General features: G+C 37.7%; 1 protein-coding gene across 1 annotated transcript in view; it reads right to left on the bottom strand.

Moving 5' to 3' along the window:
• Window positions 1-4,311: 4,311 nt before the first annotated feature.
• LOC139965618 (uncharacterized) overlaps window positions 4,312-19,025 on the bottom strand; it is a 56,071-nt gene continuing 41,357 nt past the window's right edge. Inside the window, exon 2 of the mRNA XM_071968168.1 lies at window positions 4,312-12,433. Coding sequence (XP_071824269.1) covers window positions 6,120-12,433 — 6,314 coding nt within the window. The 3' untranslated portion in view covers window positions 4,312-6,119. The remainder of the gene's footprint in view (window positions 12,434-19,025) is intronic.

The raw sequence follows: 19,025 nt of genomic DNA, 5'->3' as shown, positions 1-19,025 counted from the left end.
GCAAAATGATGCGATTTGAAAATGCTAAAGAAATGTCCAGCTAAAAAGAATAGCTACTTAACAAATGCTTGGTTGTGCAGTGAAAAAAATGATTGAATCAGTCTTGCTGTAATTTTTGTGGCTGACGCTGTAGTAACTGTCTATAATAACCCCCCATTCAGGAACAAATTTTACAAATTTTTTATTCTTCTTGCCAACTTGACCAAACTGTTTTTCACACACATTCAATTTAACTCAAAGGAACACTTTTGCTTCTTCACAACAAAACTTTCTTTCATGAAGATGACCAACGACACATATCATCATCCGAGATGAATCAATACTTCAAACTTTTGAGACCAAAACTGTTCAGTGCACATGACTACACTGACCACTGTAGGGGAGTTTCTCGTCTTATGACCATTCAAAAATTAATTTCAAACTGTTTGGCATTCGTAAGAAAATTTTCCAAGCGAAAATAAGAACGAAGCTCTTGATTGTTGTTATCACTAAATTGCCAACTTTTTATAACACAATAGAGGATTTGACACAAAATATTGTTCCCTGATAACAAAAACGAATTTCACTACATCCCAGTAAATGATCTCATTGAAATTTGGAAATATTGCTGCAAAAAGAAGAAAAAAGTTGTCCCCCTAGTGACCAATTTCAGTGATTTTGAGGATAGAAGGCCATGCAGCTGTCTTGGGTGACAGAATTGTCAGCTGTTAGAAGACAGTGTTTCCTTGCTATGAGTCTCTCTTGGGAACATTCAAAATTGGCAAAAACATATGAAGCTATGAACATCTTCAAACAACTCCCAATATAACAAGCAAGTAAGTATCAGACAAATATACATTGATTTAGCATTTCCTTTGTGTTGTCACACTGGCCACTACAACGGAAGGTTCCAATGGTATCGACAGTTACTACCTTCACCACTGCCATAAGTCACGCTGTATGTTAACATATATTACTAGCATATTATTTTTCTTAACACACAAGTCTGATAGTTTATTTAAATATGAGGATGTCTTCTATTTGTATACTTTATCAAATCAAGGTGCCTGGTTCATTATACTTCTTTAAAGACAGACTTAATTCCAACAAAATCACCAAGGATAGCAGTTTTTTATGGGTGTTTGGGATTCCTAGTTCAAAGAGAATGTACATTTAGTTCATTAGGGTCAAGTCATCTTAGGACTAACTTATCTTTGTAAATTATTTACACCTTGTATTTTTTTCTTCTTCATAACATTTGAAACATGGCCTTCAAAGTTGAAGTTAATTCTTGTAAGTTAAGCTAGGCGCAACCCACCATTGATATTTGCCGAGGGATTGAATGTCTCTACGACAAGAAAATTTGGTACCTGGTCACTGACAGAAATTCTGCAGCAGTACAGAGGTTTGGTTTACAGAAATACAACTAGCATCAGGGCAAAACCTAACCACCATTGAACTATCACATAACACTATGTAAAGAAACAGTTGACTGCAGGAAATGAAAAGTTGATGTAAGTAATAAAATAATGAATACGGTCTTAATTTGGATCTAATGCTCTTGCAATAAGGCAGCACCAACAAAATGCACACAATGTAGTGTTTTACAAGAAAAGAAAACATTAAACTAAATGATTGGGCAAATATATCATGACTTATGTTACTTATTCTCTCAAATATAAAACTATCAAATATTTGTATTTCAGAAAGATAAATGACTTTAGTTGGAAAATTATGACTAACTGAATAACTCTCCATACAGGAATAATCACCATGGAGATTTGGAAGTGCCTGATCGCAACCAGTTGGGACAATTGTCTCTATACTTTCGTGTCATGTCCCGCTTCAGAGCACTCGTATTGTCAGTATGAGCAGTATGAATAGCATGTTTCTATCAGATCAAGGTTAGGAACTGTTTGTACTGTCAATACCAGTGCTTTGAGAGCATGAAATTGGAGTACAGTTTAGAGAGGTATTAGCATTTAGGAAATTGTCCCAACTGGCTTCTGATCAGCTAGCGGATATGACTATTCATGAAGCATATAATCATCCAGCCTAGATGACTATTCATGAGCAATATTGACAGACATTATTCAACACTAACTTCAACTGGATTGCTTGAAACAGACAGGAACTGATTTCTTTGAAACCAAGATTGACTAGAATTAAATCTTATATTCTTTTGTGAGACTTCTCAAGTCCACTTTTGGCTTACATCAAGATGTTGCAAAACTTTTAATTTCATTATACACATGACAAAGGGACACATTACATACTGAAATACTGACCAGTGGTGTGACTGGGTGAGAGTCTTCCAAACCGAGAGATCACCTTTATATCCACATATACAGTTATACTAACACAGGGGTTATATATCAGCAATTACCCTGGTTTCTAAAAATTATAACCAATGAAAATTATTTATAGATATGGACATTAAAAAGTGCACTGTTCCATGACATAGAAACACAAATGTGGATATCAAATTTTTAAAAATGCACATGAAATAAATGACCTTCAATTTGGGCAATTACCTCCATTACATCATGTCACAATGTTAGCTATTTCAATAGCAGTACCAATGAAACCTATACAAGCCCTTCCTTTTAGGATATGTGACAACACCTTTTTAGGATTTGTAACACTAACAGACAACATCTATTTGGATCAAATCTTTACAATATTTACATTATACACAATACATATTTCTTGAGATATATTATTTGTACATATACTATACACTCGATGCCAAACCCCATCACAGACCTTACTTAATGGAACAGAAATCATAGCCATATTTCAGTTGTCAAATGAGAACTTATTTGCATATTGCCATGAACCTGTTGTCACAAATGCTACAAAAATCCATTAGATGTTGCTGGAAAACTAGATGGAAATAATTGCCCTTTCAATTTTGAATCTCTGAGCCAACAATATACCAGCTATTAAAACTGTATAAAATGCAATTTACTTTAGTTGAAAATTTTGAAATCACAATAAGTATATTTTGATTTCAATATTGGATATTAAAGAAATAAATAAAAAATCAGTGCAAATTCTTTGCCAGTATTAGAGTTTCATGAATTTATCCTCTGTACCATGAGATTGTGTTCACTTAAATCATGCAGCTCTCAAAACAGACCAATCAGAGACATTTTTCAGAGGAGAGTTTTACAGCTACAGTTGGGCAATCGATCAAGAACACAAGCCAGTTCCCCAAATTTGTCCTCTTTTAATACATAGTTTCATCAAATGTAAGATGTCTACGTGTAAAAAAAATCCAAAAAAAAAACCCAGCCTTGGCATTCCTTAATTTTGTTTTCTTGCAACAACAGCAATAAAAAATGACGCCTGTGTCATTTCTCTCTTCATACGTTAAACGTTAAAGATGTTAGTTTAGGATACCTAAATCAAATGTGTTTTAGCTTTATATCTACCTTTAACAGTACATACCCAATTGGCTAAGAATAAAGGCAACATAAAAATAATACTTATGATGTGATTATAGACAAACGTTTCAAAAATTGTAATGTAAATACATCCATAAATAATGTCTGGTTAAAGGCCAAAGTTATATATATAATATAATGATAAAATGGCAAGGTACTTGATACCATCAAACCCCTAAATAGAGTTACTTGTTCAATTGAGCTTTTGAGGAATATAAACATCTTAAATACTTATTAATATGCTAATTAACTTTAAGCATGGGTTCTATATTACAAGCACCATACATGATGTGGAGATGATACTCAACACCTTTACAATGATATCAACATTGTTGATGTATGTTATGTTACAGTATGTATGTACGTACAATGTACATACAATATCATATGTAATAACAGCACAGCACTACATGTAATAACAGGGCAGCATCATACTCAATACAGGGCATCATACAACATCATACTTAATAGCAGAACCATGTTTGATCTCATTGGTACTAATTCCAGCATTCTCAAACTGATATTGCCCCAAGAGATACATTTACAATCTGTCTCATGGAATATTACTGAACCAGGTGAATTTGGTCAATTTTGGGGTGAAGGGATTAGGGCACCCTTTATCAAAGTTAAAGCAAGTGTCAATTATTACCATGAATAGACACTATAGGCACAACATTTCAGTATCTCGGAAATGGATTTCATGGCAGCACCAATAAGAAGTACTCATGAGGAATTTCATGGCAGTACCAATAACAAGTACTTATGAGGAATTTTATGGCAATACCAATAACAAGTAATCATGAGGAGTTTCATGGAAGTACCAATAACAAGTACTCATGAGGAGTTTCATGGCAATAACAAGTACTCATGAGGAGTTTCATGGCAATAACAAGTACTCATGAGGAGTTTCATGGCAGTACCAAGTACTCATGAGGAGTTTCATGGCAGTACCAAGTACGAATGAGGAGTTTCATGGCAATACCAATAACAAGTACTCATGAGGAGTTTCATGGCAGTACCAATAACAAGTACTCATGAGGCACATCAGTTCAGTCCTGTGACACTCTACTCAGCCACTGTGGTAAGTTATTTCTCGCTAGAGGTTTCTTGAAGTGACCAAAGATTGAAGTATGTTCCCTTAGTATGGATAAACGGAATTAACTGATATTCAGCATGAATAATAACAGACACAATATCATCATAAATAATTCTCCCACAGAAAGTGTAACACACTAATGCCCAATTATGCTGAATATGTAAGAATTATATTTTTAGCATTAAACATTTAAACATCAGTTCGTGTTTCAATGTTGTTTGAAGTACCCCAAATTTGTGTTATCAAGGTGATGAAATAAAAGTTGGCAAGAATCATACACACTTTCCCTTCTGGGTAAATCTCTATCCACAGAGAGGCTCACACCTTCATTTGGCACACTATGGATTCCTGAAAATACTATTCAACTCTCCCCTTCGTTTGAACTTTTTCGACACTTTCCGAGACTTGGCATCATACTCTGAGAGGATATGATTCAAACTCTTGTAATCTTATGATTAAAATTTGATCTTGGATGACATCATGAAAGTGAAAAATCACTACCAGAAATTTTTTTTGGTTTAATTAAAAATTCATAAGATTAAAGTTCCACTCTTCAATGTTTAACAGGATAACATTGCCCTTCAGTTTGCTATTGCAGATATTTCCTCTTTCATAGACTGCATGACTGACGGGGTAAAAGTCTTGATGTAAGCATCTGAGTAAGATACATTTAACTCCTGCAGCTTGTATATTGCACAGTCTTTGTCTAGTCATATGCAAGTAGAGTTATTCCACTTGTGCAGCGATCTGTGTCATACACAGAGAATTGATTCCTATGTTAGTCCTATGTATAGATGATAAACTTGGTCTTTTGATGGTGAAGCTCTAGCAGTAACAGCAGTGGTATTACCAGAGAGGTAATCTGCATACCACTAGTGAGATGATCCTCAATAAACCTGCTACCTATAGGTATGATAGCTATGGTAATGAGTTGGTGCAATAATAGATGGCAGTAGACAATATATGTGATTGACCAATCGGACGCATAGTTGTAAAATGATGACTTCAGGTAGAATATTAGGAGCTGTATATGTTGCATTCCGAGAAAAAAAGAAAACTCTAGTGAAGAAAAAGTAAAATTGCTAGTAATGTTTCTCTAGCTATTTTGGTTTCAAGGTATTCACCTTTAAATTATGCTTACTCACTGGAATGCTCCATTAAGTCTCAATTGGTTATGATCCACTATTCCAATCCATTTTTTTGTTGAAATTTTAATAACTCAACCAAAACTCATAGTAACTAGTTAGTAATACTAACGACATTTATAAATCCTTAACTACGGCACCATTCTCTGAATGACAGGCAACAAGGCCTCAACCCTGTATTAAACACTAATGAACTCTCACTAGATAGTAATCTAGTGTCATAGCATTAAACTTACAGCAATGGATACATTGCTAATGACATGCAAGCTCAGAATCTCTTTGAGTGAATGAAGTTGTGATAGATGCGACTACTGGTCATTTCTTTGGAAATCTACATGTACTGTGAATCTTTTATAAAGTACTGGCATTATGTCTGCCTCCACTGTCTCACACAATGAAGCCTGGAACTACACTATCGAACTGGAGGTGACACGAAGAGCAAATAGAACTTCATGAAAACTTCAGCATTTTGTCAATTTCTTCCAATGGATTTTTGTCTGCCTGGTTCTTAATATCGTCAGGCGGTAAAATATACAATGGAGGTTTCATATCTTTGTTGACGAGTTCCCATGCAACTTTACTGGGGCTGGGAGACGCTACTATGCCTTGCTTCTTTCGAACCAAATTATTTAGCGCCAGGAGTGGATCTGTTGAACTGTTGGAGATCAGCTGCTGACTTGAGGATTCTTTATCCGATTCATGATGTCTTCTTGAACCTTGAGTATGTGAATGGTCAACTTCTTCTGACTCTTGATCCTCTGTTTTCATCTTTGGCCTTATTATGTGATCTCCATCTTCTTCCGTCCTGCTCTCGACTGGCGACAGTGGTTCAAGTTTTGGTAAAGTTACCACAAGAGGGCTGGCTGTGTGTTGACTGACCATTCCATTTTGTAAGCTTCTCGTGGTGGCATGAGCATGCTGGGCTGGCTTCTCTGACATACTGATATTGCAGCAGGTGTTAGTGGGTTTGGAATGTGGCTTGGTTAGACAATAACCAAAGAAACTGTGTTCCGAGGAGAACCTCTCCAGGCTTTGGATGGAGTTTGCATTGGATGCTTCACCTCCAAAGGATGGCGGCAGATACTGTACCTTGTCAGCTGAGGTAGGTCTTAATGGGCTAGCTGTCACGGCCTGAGGGGGTTCAATCCTTCTTAGGACTGGATGTTCAGCGGAGAGCTTTTCCAGACTCTGGATAGCAGACACAGTCGATTCGGGAGTAGTGGAAGAAGGTAAGAGATACTTCACACATGGATCACTCCTGTTGATTAATGGTTCATCATTTCTTGATCTAACATCCTTCTGAATTCTCTTAAACAGAGGCAATGGAGCACACTTGGACAACTCTTCCAGACTTTTCAGTGACTTTCTGGATGAATCGACATCATTATTATTGTCGACCCTCGGGAAAAGGTACGGCAGCTCCGACGAAAGCGGAGGAGAAACCTTCCTATCCTCGCAACCAGGTCCAATGAGCCTTTCAACTTCTTCCTGGATTTTGTTTAAGATCATTTCTTTCACATTTGTGACAGCTGGTTTCCTAGTTAATTCCTCGAGCCTGCGAATAGCCTTTGTGCTGGCATCCGCAGAGGGTATCAGAGGCGGAGGGCTTCCGCAGCTGAAGTACCCAATTGGTCGATGGGTTGCTACAGTGGCCATTTTATCTGACAAATTTGAAGCTGGACACGAGAGTCCTTCCTTGGATGAAGGGGATTTCCTGATTTTTAGCTCCGAACTATCGACATGACTGAACGACTTTGTAGGACTGTTGGAGGAACAAGCTTCTCCATCAGAACTATTTTCAATCTTTGGAGTTAAGTCTCCTATCACCTCTTCCCTGTTTATGACCACATCTCTATTTCGATGAGATGACATCTGAGGACGCCCACCCTTCGTCCTCTCTTCACATGGACTTTCACATGTAAGCTCTTTCTTTTCAACCCTGGTGGTCTGCTTTTCTTTTTTGAATGAAGTAGAACTCCATTCATCAACTGCTTCATTAAGTTTAAAGTGTAGATCATCATCAGCAACGCTATTGCCAGTCTTCGTTATACTAGTACCAGGTTTATCTGCTGCTCCATCTGTAGACGATGTGGATGATCTAGTCACAGTTCTTGAAGCACACCTCTCAGCCATTTCACCCTTACTGTCTGCTCTGATCCTCTTGTTTTCTTCTGTGTCATGTAATTCCCTCTCATCTACAACAGAAGTCTCCCTAATGATACCAGATTCCTTGCTGCAATTTGATGTTGAAACAGATATTCCGTTTATGGAAGTTTTAGATGAACCTTCCTTGATACCCTCATTGCTTTTTCTATTATCACCATGCTGTTTCTTATAACCAAACCTGTCTTTCAATATCATATCTTTTTGATCAGCTTTACAAATTTCTAATGCACTCCTTTTAAGGCCATCATCTTTCGACGAATCAACAGCTGTAGACTGGTTGTTACAACCATCTTTTGCTGGTGTTACTGTTAAACCTTCTGCAAGTACCTTATGTGCATTATCTTTAACCTCAAATTTCTCTTTATCATCAAGGGGTGACATCGATGCCTCTACAGCATTTGCTTCTTCTAAACATGTTCTGTTTAATTGAGAAGTTTTTACATCATTTTTTATGCTTCGCACAACTACTTTCTGAACTTCCTTATCATCTTTCTGATGAAGCTCTGTCTTGACCCTGGTTTCCTTACAAACGTCATCTTTTTCAACATCCTGACTTTTGTAGGTTTCATTTAACACACCTAAATGTTTCACCTTGTCATCTCTGTCCAATTTCTCCAGACTATCCACAGGTGCTTGGTCAGAAGGCTCATCCTCTGACCCAAATGATCTCGAGATGAGCGTGTCAATGGCATCTGCCCATGTGAACTTCACTTCCCTTACTGCATCCCTGTGACCATATATCAATCCTTGTAAATGTTCCTTCCCAACTCCCACTCTACTCAAGAAACTTGCAGTACTTTGTTTGCTTTGTTCTTTGTGCCTTTGTACTGATACCTTTTCTTTTGACACAGATGCTGGCTCCAATTCTTCACTTCTTTTCACCCTTGGATCTTTCCCCCAGCCTCTTTGAGTCTCCACTCTTGCGGTGTTACGTTTGTCATCTTGCTGCCTGTTACTTTTGCTCACAGAAGCAACATTAGGTAAGTGAGAGCATTTCTCACATGAAGCCTTAGTCTTATTCAGATGTCTGGTATCCTTGAGCTCACGTTCTCTCCCCACAGAATCAACCTTTTGGTCTTTACAGATATTCATTCTGGTCTTGGATGGCCTAGTTTCTGAATCCCCAGTCTTGATTTCAATTTCAGGCTCTGCTGAACATGAGCAGATCTGCTCCTTTTCACTTCTGAGTCTGTAACTTGACTTTGAAGGCCTATTATATGCTTTCAGAATAAGCCGTTCTAAAACGGCATCTTTGGAAATTGTTCCATCCAATAACCAATTTCTCTTCTCTGCACTAGGGAATGATAAAGAGCTATCAATGCTCTCTCTGTGTTTATCTTTATTATCTATCTCACTCTTAGCATCTGAAAGTTCTTCTTGTCGGTGAATGTTCTCCCATTCCTCTGTCAAATCTGTGTGACGGACCTGATCATCAGAATGATTGCTTGAATTTATAGCGAGTGCATTCTGAGCTGAACTACCCTGGGTCTTTTCAAAGTTAAAATATGCTCTGTCCATAATGAAATTGCTCTCAAATGATTTATTTTGTGGTTGTTTAATCTGAGTTGTTTCCACCATAGAGCTCAACTTTCTGAGTGGATTGACATCTGGATGGACCTTACCTCCATATGGCAAAGTCACATCAAAGTTGTCCGGGTCAACATACTTCCCATCACACTTCACCACCGCTTTAGGAGCCTGTGCAGCCTTTGATGATACAGACACTGTTGGAGATGAGAGCAAGCCCAAAGATTTTGCCCAGTTGTACAAACCATCAAATGCAGAGACATCTTGTTTTGTTTCTGATCCATGTTGTCTTGACTGATAAAGAAGGGAGTGTTTGTAAATTCTCGTTCGGTATTTTCTCCGCCCCATCTCTGAAGTAGGGAAACAGAAATCTTTGCCAACATCCCTGTCTCTTGATAGGGAAGGATGGAAAAGTCTCAGAGAATATTCCGGATCCAACGGATCAATCTCATCCTCCTCTTCATACTCATTCTCTGATTCATAACCTCCATATGTCATGTTATCATCATCGTCATCATCTTCGTCTTCTTCTTCTTCTGCTGCTGATTCTGCTTCCACTTTGATCCTTTTGCAAAGTGTATCATCATCATCATCATCATTTCTCTCATCATCAAGGTAACTGAAATTTCTTTTTGTACTGTGAGAAGATGGCAATTTAGATGGACCAGCAAAGTTCCCATTTTTGGAGGGGTGATCAGGCTCTGTGCAATGTCTTTGAGAAAATGTCTCTTCAGACAAATTGTTACTTTCCTTTGAACTTTCTTTCAGTCTGTCCTCTCTATTATCATGTTTCCCTTTCTCATCCTCAATTCCAGAGTTATTACCCCAGTGTTCTACTGGTGACATCCTTAAGCTATGATGGCTTTCATTGTCACTACTTGTGCCCTCCATAGTACCATCCAGTTGGGAAGACTTTGCAGAGGGTATCCCTCGATCCAATGGAGATGAATGATCCATGCTATGAAACCGATGTTCGTCATCTGGATGACCAAGATGGTCCGGGTGATCAAAGTCAGCATCTTCGTCAAGCTCCGTCTGGTTGGCAAAACCGCCAGCAATATCACTGTAATGCTTTGTTTTAATCATGTGCATGGTCAATTCTTCTAGGGTCATAAAAGATTTCTCACAGTTCATGCACTTGAGAATCTTCTTCACTTGCTTCTGGGCTTTGTAAACGTCAGAGTATCGGACTGACTTCCGTCGATGTCCAGTCTCATTCATGTGCATTGTGTAGCGTAGAAAGTTGGGGAATGTATCTGGGCAGACAGAGCATTTGTAAACATCTCTGTTCTTCATTACATAGTCCTTGCTCCCAGGTAACCTGCGACGGTGCAAAGATACTGTGCTTTGCAAGGGACTCTCAAAACTAAAATCTGTTTTTTTGTCAACATGTTTTTGCTTCTTGGCAATTTTATCCATGGGAATGACCTCAAACCCTTTCAGGCCCATGGCCTTGACATCTATATCATTTCTGGATGAGTGAGCTGTTCCAACTGCATGGAGAGCAAGGAGGTCCAAGCTATTGAATAAGGCATGACAGTCAGAACAAATAAAACAGAGGAATGTACTCTCAGTTGTGTATAGCACATGAACTTTCTCCAACACAGATAACTGAGCCATGTCCATCATCATTGCATGCCTTGGAACTTTTTTCCAGAGAACAATAGTCTTCTCTCCCTTTTTCTTTGGGACAGAACTATCTGCTTTGCCTTCTGACTGTTTTCCTGAAGCTGCTGACGATGATGATCCTGATGAAGATACTGATGGTTCTTCTGTTTTTATTACATTTGGTGTGACGACCTCCTCCTCTTCTTTCTTAGTTGTTGAACATGATGAAAGATCCAGAGGGACATCTTTGTGGGGTGCATGTGTTGCAGACAGACCTGATCCTGAACTGGGTGCATAAGAAGAATGACCCATGGGTATAAATAGTCCACCAGGGACAGCCATAACATAACCATAGTTGTAAGGGTAAACAAAGTTTGGATATGAAGGGTAAAGTCCATATCCCATGAATGGAGTGGGGTAGTATGACATACCAGCAGCATGAGAGTGGTAGTAGTCACTGGGTGACAAAGAACGATTGTATGACGCATCTTGATTGCCCTCGTTGTCACACAACTTGGATTTACTGGCCATTTCTGGTAGCGAGGAATGACTGTGGCTAGATCTAGTGGTCTCTCTTTCCCGTCTGCTCTCCAATCTTTCTTCGGTAGACGAATTTGAGTGACAATCATGTGATGGACCTAACCTCTCCTCCATGTTTGACATCCTTGACATATTTCTACTACTTACTTGTTCATTATTTTCACCGGGACGTTTCTCAGGGCTGCTAGTTTTATGAGGTGGAGAACCAATTGTTTTGTCTGTTTTTGAAGGCATCCAGAGTACAGTGTGTTTATAACTGTCCCTAGCAGGATGGTTACTGGTAGATGCTCTCTGCACAGATTCTGAATGCTCATCCTCTGATGAAAGTTTACGTTTCTTACTCTCGTCTCCATTCGTTAACTTCCCAGATGACTTTAATTTGTCCAGAAAGAAGTGTCTCAAATTTTCTCTGACAAGTGAGGAAGTGGAATGTTTCAGAGGTCTTTCTAGGCTATCCACATCTCTTTGAGTATTTACAGAAGCACTGTGCATCTGGTGTACATTTTTCTTATCGTGCTTTTTCTCAACTTTACCACTGTCCTTCACTTTGTCTTGTGATTCTTTTTTCTCACCACTGATGGCCTTTCTATGGGATTTCTCCAGGTCATCCTCTGACTGACTGGATTCACCCATCAGGTTAACCTGGTCTGCAGCTCCGATAGAGTCATCCGGATACCATGTACCTTTGGAAAACACTTTGGATGTAGAGGAACTATTGTTGGCTACAGTGGTTCCCATCACCTTCTCTGTCGTTGAACCGAAAGGTGTAAACTTGACAGACCAAGAGACAGTCGGGCTCTCCGACATTTCAAGTCTTTCTCTGTCCTGCTCCTCCTTTTCATCATATGTTCTCTCTTCTGAATCACCATCTGCATCTTGTATTTCATCACTTTCTTCTCCTGTTGTACCTTTCCTTGGTGTCCCTGAAAAGATGAAGTAAGAGACATCAATAGGTAACATATAAAAAATCAGACAGCAGCATTGATTGTTAGTGGACTTAATAGTGCAAATGAGGAGACTGGTAATAAAATACTTGAATTTAAAATGTGGAGAGGAAAGCGACATTTCAAATGGTAATACTTAAGATTTGACCATACTGTTACCTTTAGTACACCAATAACGTAGATTCATTTTAAAATCACAGAGATATTGAATGAACATCAATTAAAATGATGTCCCATTTTCCAAAGTAAACAGGCAGGCAAGTTATTTATAGTCTTATTTATAGTCATCATATTTGTGATCTTGAAATAGCCATTGAAGAGTTGTCTTACCACTGAAGAACGTAAACCACTATGCTCATATGACTGCTTCACATTCCAGCAGGTATTATAGCTTGGTTTAGTATGAAACTAGAATACAGTATGTTGATCTCAGCATGAATGTCAAAAATTAAATAAGTTCAGTTGAGACAAGTAACTTTCAACTCTGATACAATGGCAGCATTGAAAGTGTCTACAACCACCACCTAAAATAATGAAATATCACATCACAGATCAAAAGTCTTGCTTGTTTAATATGTTCTGCAGAGTAATGATGATAGTATACTGTAAAGTACAATTTGTGGTTATAAAGTACAATTTTTAAAATATTTAACCCTTTCAGTCAAATATTACTGTGAAGCAATAGTATGCAAATGCAATTTTTCTTTTGCAATCACTTTGTCATTGCAGAGCACTTCAATTCATACTCCGACTTCATGAAGTTCTCAGATGGGAAAATAACTTCAATTGTGTGATCAATAAGTTGTTGGATTTGTTAGGGCTATGTTTTATGGAGTACCAAATGAATATGCATGTTTCAAATAAACTACTCACCCAGTTGGGACAATTTTGTGTACACTATAATGTCATGTCCCGCTTCAGAGCACTCGTATTGTCAGTACGAGCAGTATGAATATCATGCTTCTATCAGATCAAGGTTAGGAACTGTTTGTACTGTCAATACCAGTGCTTTGAAGCATGACATCGGAGTACAGTTTCGAGAGGTTAAAAGCATTAGGAAATTGTCCAAACTGGCTGAACTACTTCCAGGCATCACTGACTAAGATTAAGTTTTTCACAAAGAAGCAAAACTTTTGATAGCAAAATAAAATGGGGCATTATAGATATATTTGCATTTGAAAAGGTTAATTTTCTTCAACAATTAGGAAACGTTTCTAAGAAATTATATTCATGATATTTCGTGGAATGAAACCATCATTAAGGTTGAGAGTATTCTACTTTACAGCAACAGCGTATTTTATGACTGAAATCCCCGACCAATGACTTAACATAACCTTTGACCTTAATTTTCTGAGCACCCACTAAGATTCAAGCATAGGTGACATGCATTTTCTGATTTTTCAACTTCAACTGTGACATTTCTGAAAGTCCAATCAGTCTATCATCCTATAGACTTGTACTGGAACATGAATGACACTGATATGTAACAGTGCCTTAGCAAACTAATAATAGCTCAAACACTATACACTCTGTGAATAGTAATCTAGAACATTGTTTTAATATGATCTTTTACAACCTTACTTTCAGTACAATTGAGTTCGGAAAGTTTGCTGGACACCGGCGATCACATGTAAAGAACAGTCCATACGAATTGATGAAGCTTTAACTTTTGAACTAGGTAAATTGCCTTTAAATGTTGCCATCAACTTTTGTAGAGAACTCCGCCACCCACCTCCAATATGCTAAATCCAACAAACAAACAAAAGTTGGTCCCGACAGACAATGGGGCCCTGCAAGTCTTTCTTTTAAATTCTTCGAAACAGAGATCAAGAAACTGATACAAATATCACAACTGATGCCTTAATAAACACTTGTTACTTGAACTAGGGGAAATGTGTTCCAGATCTCTGGGTTGTTGACAAAGGTTTACTGACAAGTGACAACTTGAAATACTAAAACCCCTCCAGCTATGCAAGGTGTAGAAAACTAGGACATCACGTTGATGAAGGCAAGATCACAAAAGATAAAGTTTTACACATTTCAAAGTTAGCTGGGAATATATTACAGGTAAAAATCAAGTACCTCTGCAATTACTGCAAAAAGACAATTTACATAAGTACCTTAAGAAGTAGGTTTGCTTTAGAAGGAAGGCCCTCAGAGATTTTTATATTTGGGGGAAATTTATGTGTCAGCCGACAGGAATTCTTTCCTTTTAGAACTATTTAATGAGAGTGAGGACCATAATAATAAGATGCTCAGAGAGTGATGACCATATAATTAGATTCCAAGATAGTGAATGTGGCTGAGATATGCAGAGTGTTTTAGATAGTATCACCTTAACTGTTTTGTATCTTGAGAATAGCCTGTTGAAGTTAACATTTCAGTCAACATTGAACAATGAAATTGTTTCACTACCGATAAAGGAAAAGGCTTCAAATGCAGATCAGATGGCAATTCAGCGATATCAGATGTTTGTGTCATCTATGAATAATCAAACTCTTGCATTGACATTTGGAATTTGCATCAAATATCTTTCCTTTTTTTGATCTCTGATGACTGCAAATAACCTAAACAATAAAAAAAACCAAAACGTTTTGTGGTTATGATGACTAAACTAATAGTGTGGTGAGCCATACATATGCATGTTATATACATGAACTTGTGCACACCAAAACGATGAGGATTATCTATTGACTAATGCGGTAACATATAAAGGAAGGTACCAAAAGGTCTCAAATATAATTGGCCCACATAAATGAGCTTAAAAATATATTTGGCCCCAAACAATGAGCCCGAGAATGTTGGCCCAAATGACTGATGACATTTCCCTTTATTCTAACCGGGCTTTGTCTGGACAACCGATGACTATTGTTCTCTACTGTTCGACAACTGGTGACAGGAATTTCTTTTGTCATATGTCGCGAGTTGTGAGGCCTATAGACATTGCCCACACGCACCACATTCAGCATGATAACCAAAACATCTCATTATGATGGGTCCAAATAACTAAGCATAACGTTGCAACTAAGCTTTATTTTTGAAGTGAGCATATTTAAAGGTTTTCAGATTTTGACCTCTGCTAACCTCAATGAATTTTGGCCTCCATGAGAATGAGATATTAAAAATTGATTTTACTAGTTCATCAAGCTGGACATTCTAACTAGATGCAGTTCATCCAAGTGAGTTATGTCAACAAGGTTTTCCAAATGACCAGTAACCTCTATGATAAGGTTCTTATGCTCACTCAGGTGGATCTAATAAGTATGAAATTAATCCATCACATTAATCCCTCACATACATTATTGTACTCACTAAGGTGGATCTTCATAGCAAGTATGAAATTAATTCATCACATATATACTGATTGAGTGATTGTGTTTAGCAGGGAAGGCATAAACACACACGCACGCTACCATCATTGCATCAATTCCATATTCCATCAATTCAAAATATATCAAATATCAGACTTCACATTGGATTGAATGTTATGAATTACTTATTTGTTTTAAATTAATTATCTGTGGACTGTTAATTAATGTAAGTTTGAGCAAACACACCTGGCAATTGTCAAAAATTTGATGCATGACGATATTCGGGTTGTGCGAAACACTTGTCGGCCACACGTATTTGGTAAAACCATTGCAAAATTAACTGCTTTAAAGTAATATAGTGACTGCATGCTTCAAACTAAAAGGCCAAGTGACAACGGATCAAATTTTCTTTATATTTGCAGGAAACATTCTTCAGAAACTAACATAGCAAATCTGAAAATGGTGAGTACTTTTAATCAAGTATTAATGAACCCCAGCAGCCTCTGCAAGTCTTCCTCCTGCATAAAATTACCAAAAGTCATTTGTACGTATGTCAATTAGCCTTATCATCCACGGTAATGAGCTAAACTGTGTTAAATCAATATCAGAAGTTTACATCTTGATAAACTGCTTTAAGTGCAGTACAAAGCTGCTAGTGATTTCTTCAGTTTTGTGTTATAAATATCATCCAGGGTCCTTGGGCCTCACTTTGTTGAATCAGTGGAAACATGATGCAAAATTGATGCAAAAATTAATTTTCTTGCAGCAGGCAATTTTCAACAGCCTCTCTGGACTGGATTTAATTAAAATCTCTGCAAAAATTATAAAACAATTTATAAGGCACTTCACTGCTTAGGATAAAACTGGGTGACACACTGAACCACTTAAAGTGAATGTGATGGATAGTGTGTCCTAGCTGTATCAATCCCTATGTTTTTTAGTCACGTGCTGTGTAAAATGGCAACCTGTACCAAGAAGTCTGAAAGCTTAAATTAGCTTTCGTAAGCAAAAGAGTTCCATATATTAAAGTCAGTGGCAAAATTGATTTTACACTCAGGAGGAAGCCAACTTTAAAAATTATAACATCCTTCACAGCATTGTGTCAATTTGTTACAGTAAGGTCATATAAACAGTTATCAAACTCAGCAATTGGTGTGGATGTGTTCAAGGAGATGAGAAGGGGCGGGGGGGGGGGGGGGGCTGTTGGGAAGTGGAAGGTTTACTTTCTTTGTTTACATTGACAGTTCTTTTCTGTAAACTTAAAGTATCCTCTTGCCATTCCCTGATTCATGATTTATTGTTCCAAACCACAAATGTATGTTCAGTTGTTCACCTTGTGAGTTTGTCATCAACATCTACAAAGTTCTGTTTGTCCTTTACCAGCTTTATAAAACCACCTCATTATTGCTGTGTGAGGATAACCAGTTGACCTTTCACCTCACCTTTTCAATACTCAGGTAAAGTGAAACACAAATGAAGCCCATTTGAAAAAAAAGTTCTGCACACCCTAAAGCTCTGACAAATAGTAAAACATTACTACACAAATCAACCACTTTATTTCTCCATTTAAAAAACATTCAATGTAAAATAATGTAGACATATGCTGTTACAATGTTATCCAAATGAAACCTTCTTCAACTCAATATCAGATTGCCTTTCACTGGAATACATAATTAAACTCAGCACATAAACAATGACATTACAAAAAGAAGACCAAGTCACTTCTTCTCGCAGATGTTTGCCAATAACTTGTGCTAATTCACGGCACATGCCGGGGTTTTCTTTCTATTCAAAATTAGTCTCAGCAGCAGCCGAGTCTCTCTGGGAGGCAGGATTTATGCTCTTAGCTTCATTTCGAGTTTATTGGATTTGATAAAGCATCAAGATCTGAAGCGATCCTTTGGAGTGATAAATCAGAACACGTCAGCTGCTTGGGCTTGTTATTAACAATCTTAAGTATCTTCTACACAGCCGGCTATAAGATGCAGCACCTCTTTTACATTTCCCTTCTCAAAAACTGAGCGAGTTTCGGCATTCTCCAGGGTGTGAAACAATGAGGCTGTCGCCACAAATGTTTCACTTTGGAAAGTGTGTAGACAAAAGAGAAAGAAAGGGAGGAGGGAACGGTATATATTGCTTTTAAACTAGTCTATAGAATGAAATTAAACTAGAGAGGGTGGTTGAGTTTCATTACAGTGGTTTTGACAAGAGACAAGATTAGTTAGATTACTTTGGACAAAGGACATGTCTTATAACTGAAGGTCATCGCAAAATTCATAAAATTATAAAGATCTGTATTATTTGAGGAAGTTACAAGTAATAAATACAACTGAAGTTTATACAGTATGAAATCCTGTACCGGAGGGGGTGACAGCAAGGTTTTGCATTTGCAATGTTTCGATTGCAGGTCAAAAAGGAATTTAAACAAGAACAGGAGATTGAAAAGAGGCAAGATCCATAACTTTGAGATATTGCTTGTGTTACTTCATTCTATCATTGCAAACATGGATTTTGCACTTTGGCTAGTACGAATATAAAATTAGTTTTCCGCAGGAGTTCCCATACACAGCAGCTCAGATATATGTTGCTGTAAAACATCTAATAAATGCACATCATACACCCTAACACATGTGTCCTGTTTTGTGCTGAGACAGGTAAGTGAATGATGAATTAAATAGGTGTCACATACATGACAGACATACACACGTATACACACGCATGTTTGTGTTTCATTCAGACCGAGGACCCCATTGTATTTTCCATTGTTCAAATCCACGTACCCTAACTTTAGAAATCACAACCGAGGACCTGAAATTCTTTTGTTCAAGTCCTCGGTCAGATAGCAAACAAACGCACACACACACGTATACACACACACAAATAAACTCTACTATACACTAAATCCTTAGCTTTCTACCTTACATCATAAACAGAAGTCTACAAAACACATTTCAAACAGTTTTTATGGGAATATGACTGCAACCTTCTGCCATGTGTTTATAGTTGACCTTAGATGGATAGCAGGCAGGCAGGTATAAATTGATGCAAAAATGTCACACTTGGGTTGGATGCTTATATGCACAGGTATGGTTCTGGCTAGCTGGTAAATGATTAACGGGCTATTAATCGCAGGACTCGTAAAACGTCTAGATCTACCTTCTGTTGTCAAAGTTAATCTTAACATTCTGTCGCAGCAAACAGTAACTCTCGCATCAGACAATGCTGCTCATGAAAAAATAAATTGAGTTTTGATGCAATTA

Source organism: Apostichopus japonicus, chromosome 3 (assembly GCF_037975245.1).
Source record: "Apostichopus japonicus isolate 1M-3 chromosome 3, ASM3797524v1, whole genome shotgun sequence".
NCBI classification, from domain to species: Eukaryota; Metazoa; Echinodermata; class Holothuroidea; order Aspidochirotida; family Stichopodidae; genus Apostichopus; species Apostichopus japonicus.
The sequence above is the reverse complement of the archived record's forward strand: the minus strand, read 5'-3'. Positions and strand labels throughout refer to the sequence as shown.